The 5,498-nt window shown below is 53.6% G+C and overlaps 1 protein-coding gene across 1 annotated transcript in view; it reads right to left on the bottom strand.

Moving 5' to 3' along the window:
- Positions 1-5,150, bottom strand: part of NAP1L4 (nucleosome assembly protein 1 like 4) — a 36,815-nt gene extending 31,665 nt beyond the window's left edge. Inside the window, exons 1-3 of the mRNA XM_040465808.1 lie at positions 4,986-5,150; positions 1,377-1,498; positions 863-1,053 (exon numbers count right to left, since the gene is read on the bottom strand). Coding sequence (XP_040321742.1) covers positions 863-1,053; positions 1,377-1,498; positions 4,986-5,150 — 478 coding nt within the window. The remainder of the gene's footprint in view (positions 1-862; positions 1,054-1,376; positions 1,499-4,985) is intronic.
- Between the last annotated feature and the right edge of the window lie 348 nt (positions 5,151-5,498).

The following is a 5,498-nucleotide window of genomic DNA, read 5'->3' as shown; positions in this document are numbered from 1 at the left end:
GTCGACGTCTTATTCTCAGGCACTAGAGCAAAGCCCGAGCCCCTCAGTCACAATGCTTCAAACAAAACAGCAACTGAACACTTTGTACTGAAGAAAAATAGCCGGAATTTATGATCTACAAGCGTTTTGTATTGAACTCAACTGCGTTTTCTTAAGTGATTTTGCTTTTGCAGATGCAAAGCAGAAGGAAGAGAATTCAACAGGTGCGGCGGGGGCTGGCCACAACGGCCCTCCGCCTCACAGCCCCCACGTCAGTGACTTTTAAAGACCTTTCCTGGTCCCCGCGACCTTCTGTGGAGTCCAGTCACCCCACACAAATGTGAATCCCTGCCCTTCCTAGCCACCCACTGCGACCCTGCTTCCCAGCCCCGCCCCCCTGCAGCTCGCTACCGCAGCCGGCGCGGGGCCCCGAGCTTCCGTTCCGCGAGCGCAGACCTCGGGACAGGGGAGTCTGCAAAGTGACAGCTGATGCCAGACCCTAAGAGCTGAGGCGCCCGCCTAGCAGGTGCCAGCCGTGGAGTCCTGACGGCTCTCCCTACAACACGCCTTCGCTAACGTCTGTCCGAATGCGGTCGTCTGTGTGGCTGCCGGGGGGCCCCCGTTGTTTATTTCCACGCCAACAGCAGGATTTCTGGGTTGAACAGTACGAACGGACGCCCGCACCTCCTGCCAACCTCACTCCCCGCAGGCACCCACCGCAGCGTGGCTCCACCGTGTGGCGGTGTCTCCGCTAGCACCCCGGAGGCCACACGCGTGCTGAGTGCCGGGAGGGGCCTGCTCTCCAGAAGCAGCGGCACCGCCAGCCCAGCGGACGGGCTCCAGCCCTGACCCCGAGTCGGTAGCTGCCCATCAAACCACACACCTGGTGCCAACACCTCGTGTAGTGGCGAGGGCCCCACGGCGACAGGCACTTCCCTACAGTTTACGCCCGACACCAACTCTGCCAGGGAGCGAACACCCCCGGCGGGTAGGGGACGACACTGAGGCTGGGAAGGCGAACCGCCTGACCGAGGTCCCCCAGCTGGGACGATGAGGACTCGGGGGTCTGTCAACCTAAAAGAAAGGAGACAATCCGAGGCAAGTTCCAAAACCAGAAAGAGAGCCTCCTGGGGAAAAGCAGAGGAACCGCAATTCGAGAGCTAGGGGCGAGTCCACCGGAGGTCTAGGGTGCCCGCTTTTACGGGCAGAGGACAAAGAGGAAAAGCGAGTCGGGAGCCATGCAGCAAGCTGGACGGCTCAAAGACGGGGAGAGATTCCTGGTGGACACTCACTGGGGGGAGACGACTTCCACGTTCTGGAAATCAAGCGTTTACAGGAAGTCAGCCTGACGGTCCTCGGGTCCGCTTTGCTGAGGGCGCACGTGTGAGACTCCCCACCTGACACCTTCGCTCCCATCGAAGGACACAATCCTGCCGGGCGTCCCTGTGATCGGCCTCTGCCACAGAAGGCAGCGCCGGTCAACTGGTCTGTACGGGGTCTTGTTCAGAGCTGTCCTTAGCTGTGAGCGGACGGAGCCCGTCAGAACCCAGGAAGACCGTCCCCAGATGTTTGTCCTCACGGGAGGGACGCATCCAGAGGGCGTCAGGCCACATGTGAACAAAAAAGTCACGAAATGGGGGATCTCGGCCATGTTCCTCCCAGTGGAGCTTCAGGCTAAGTCTTGGGAAGGAAGAGAACTCTAGTTTGTACACACGTCTAGGAGGAAGGCCCCTTCCTGACACGAGGCAGCACAAACTTCAGCGAGAGGGTTAAACCCAGGGCCCAAAGTCCAATTATGGCTACTGGCTGGAAAAACTCCTCAGCCAGTTTCCCTCGCTGCCCGTGATTTAGGAAGCTGAAAACGTCCTAGGTCTCTAGGGCCTGGCTTATTCCAGTTCACAGTTTGGTATTACGTTTCATTATTATTTTTTTTTATTAAAAAAAAAAAAAAAAATTTTTTTAATGTTTATTTTTGAGACAGATAGAGAGACAGAGCATGAACAGGGGAGGGCCAGAGAGAGAGAGGGAGACACAGAATCTGAAATAGGCTCCAGGCTCTGAGCTGTCAGCACAGAGCCCGACGCGGGGTTCGAACTCACGGACCATGAGATCATGACCTGAGCCGAAGTCAGACGCTTAACCGACTGAGCCACCCAGGCGCCCCCCATAAAAACTTTTTAATGTTTATTTATTTTTGAGAGAGGGAGAGACAGAGCATGAATGGGGGAAGATCAGAGAGAGAGGGAGACACAGACCCGAAGCAGGCTCCAGGCTCCGAGCTGTCAGCACAGAGCCCGACGCGGGGCTCGAACTCACGGACCGCGAGATCGTGACCTGAGCCGAAGTCGGACGCTTAACCGACTGAGCCACCCGGGCGCCCCTACATTTCATTATTTTTAGTTCTTCAGGTATTCCCCCCATTTGTTTACATACAAACAGCATTCTTCCCCAGACAGGGCACCGGTTCCTCCCTGCTACTACGGGAGACGGCTCAGGACTACCTTCTGCGACTGTCTGTCTGGGTCCGCTGATGTTCAGAAGCACTCAAAGGAGCAGTAAAGGTAGAACCACAGATTCGGAGTTGCCTTTGTAAGCTCTGCTACTCCCACCCGAGGGAAAGGCTCAGGCAAAGGCATATCCAAATCCCTCTCTATCCACTGTTGGGCTATTCGTGGGCAACCACCCGAAACCGTATCCGTCCCTGTTATCATGTGCTCTTTCAAGACAGTAGGGGAGAGAGAGGGGGAGAGAGAGAGAGAGAGAGAGAAAAGACAGGAGAAAGAACCCAGATTGGATATGGGAGTGGCGGGCGGAAGGGTGTTCCCGCCTTCGGCATCAGGAACGGGGGCAATTAACACCACAGCATCCTTTCCAGGAGGAGTGTGGAACATGTTTCTGCCACACAGAAAAACATAACTAGTGTTTTCTCAAGACAGGGCCTCAGTGGACCCTTTTGCTAGATTAGTTTTTTTCCCCAGAATGAGAGAGACCTCGTGACTAAAAACATACTCACTCACACTAACAGGTGACAACTGGTTAGCACCGCGGAGACGGTTATAGGAATGTCTTAAGCTTCAATATACGTGGGTTACCAGGTGAGCATGACGGCTGCAGGGGAGGTTGTGACGGAGGTCTGGGGATCTCCCGGGGAGAAGGCATGCTGAATGAAGTTCCCACCAAAAGGAGACCAGTCAGCTTCCCATTCCCAGTGCCCTTATCATTTTCGCCACCCCACCAGACACACTGATAGAGAAGACCTTGGAGTCTTCTAGATTCCAGCGGGGAATGTACTCCCAGTCTTCTGGGTCTCGCACCACTGTATAGTTACAAGTCTACTGGGAGGCGGCCTCAAGTTTTGCCAGTCCCATTACTGTTTGTGAAATAGAGAAAAGACCTTGGGTAAACGCACGGACTTGAGTGAAGGGTATCCCTTTATGGGTGAGGAGCACCAAACGGAATGCTTAACGGCTGGTGCCAATTTGCCAGAAGGGAGAATACGTACAGCCCCAAAAGTACCAGAAGAAAACCCCGTATCTGCTAGAAAGCTCTTGCCATCCTTCTAAGGAAAATGGCCAGACCACCCATTCAGGTTTATCACCAGTGTTAACTCCGGTGCAAATCCAACCATCAGAGGGTTGGTGGGAACAAAGAGTTTTTGTAAGGTGAGAAATATTATGGCGGCCAACAGATTTTGGACATAAGAGCCAAAGAGGCAAAGGAGGGGGCGGCGAGTAGGCCGGCGAAAGGACAACTACAACTTGAAGCAGGATTCGGTTGCTCAATGATACCGAATACCGTCAAAGGGGAGGCTCCATAGGCCGGGCCCGAGCGTCTGGGGTAGGTGGTCTTCTTCCAGTGTCATGTGCTTCAGTCCTCAAAAATGTTTAGCTTTAAGTCACCAGATGGGGTGCAGGTCCACTTACGCTCTTGTAGACGGCACGTGTGACCCCGGGAGTCTGTCTCCTGGAACCTGGTGGCACAGGGGTTCGTCAGTACCCCCTGGCAGGCGCCCTTCCAATGAGGCCGGAGTGAATCTTTACGGAGACGCTGTTTCTAGCAGATGGACTCGCCTGGCTGTACAATGTGACGTCTTTTGTCTCTAGGGAGCTTGCTGTGGAAAGATCGTCCACACCACAAACACGACGATTCTCGGTGGATTTAATTAGACCCTTACGAAACTAACATATGTGCCCTTTCTTTAGCTGTGGGTCAAAGGAAGCAGCAGCTAAATACATGGTCTGTCCTGTGATTATTTCAAAAGGTGAGAGTTTATGAATACTGGACGGAGCAGATCTGAGATTTAGAAGACCCGGGAGCAGTACTTTGGGCCAAGGTATTTGGAGGCTTCAACTAAGGTAGCAACCTGGATCGTTATTCTTCCATACGTTGGACCAGTCCCGAAGTCTGAGGATAAACACAGCGAAAGCGTTGTAGAATTGGCCAGACGGCACAGACTTGTCCAAGTCCTTGCCGAGCGAAGTAGGTCCCCCGGCCACCACGGTGCTCCCCAAGCGGGAACAATGTTTGGCAGAAGGACTTTAGCCACAGAAGAGGCAGTCGTTTTCCCGCGTGGAAATGCTTCAATCCCATGTGAAAAGACTGACTAACTATCGCTAGAGAATGGCTGTGTCCGTGGGGCGGGGCAAACGTGTGAAATCCACCTCCCAGGGCTCGAATGGTCCAGCGGGAAAACTACAACTTCCCGGGGCGGTGCAAACAGGCTTCCCTGGGCTATACTCAGGGTCAGGTGGAAGCAAGACAGCACTTGTTGTGGCCCTGCTGCTGTCTCCTACCAATACTGATCCACAGAAGTTACCGTTTCTCAGGGAACCAATGGCTTAACTCAGGTACAGGGGGCAAAAAGGAACACTTCAGACTTTCTAGCAGGATCGGCTTATTAACGGGTCCAAACCAGAGTCCCTTTTCTTTGTGGTGCCAGCAGCCTTTAGATTTCCAACCCTGCTCTTCCCTTTCGGAGGCCGGCTGTCGTACTTCCTGCCTCACACCTGAGGTCCCCGCTGGGGGGTCGTCTTCTGTGCCACGACAGAGGTTTGGTCAGCGGAGCTCATGAGGGTGGCATTTCTCACAGGGGTATCGGTGAGGCAGATTCCTTTGGCTTCCAGGGGATCAGACCTGCGACACGTAGCAACAGCCAGAGCCGCTGGTGGCATTACGGCGGCCAACAGATTTTAGACAGAAGAGCCATTCTTGTTTTTAATTTTACATCCCAGTTAGTCAGCATCTAGTGCAATAATGATTTCAGGAGTAAAATCCAGCGATTCATCCCCTACGTATAACACTCAGTGCTCATCCCAGCAAGTATCGTCCTTAATGCCCCTTGCCCATTTGGCCCATCCCCCAACCACAACCCCTCCAGCAACCCTCAGTATGTTCTCTATACTAAGAGTCTCTTTTGTTTTGTCCCTTTGTATTTTTTTTAATCTTTTTTTTTTTTTTTAAATTCCTGGGAAGCTTTGAGGGGGTGGGAGAAGTAGGGGCAAAGGCGGAGATAGTTGGGG

The sequence above is a fragment of the Herpailurus yagouaroundi genome, unplaced genomic scaffold, assembly GCF_014898765.1.
Source record: "Herpailurus yagouaroundi ecotype Mexico unplaced genomic scaffold, PumYag 569, whole genome shotgun sequence".
NCBI lineage: Eukaryota > Metazoa > Chordata > Mammalia > Carnivora > Felidae > Herpailurus > Herpailurus yagouaroundi.
Note: the sequence above shows the minus strand (reverse complement) of the source record. Positions and strands in the feature narration are given on the sequence as shown.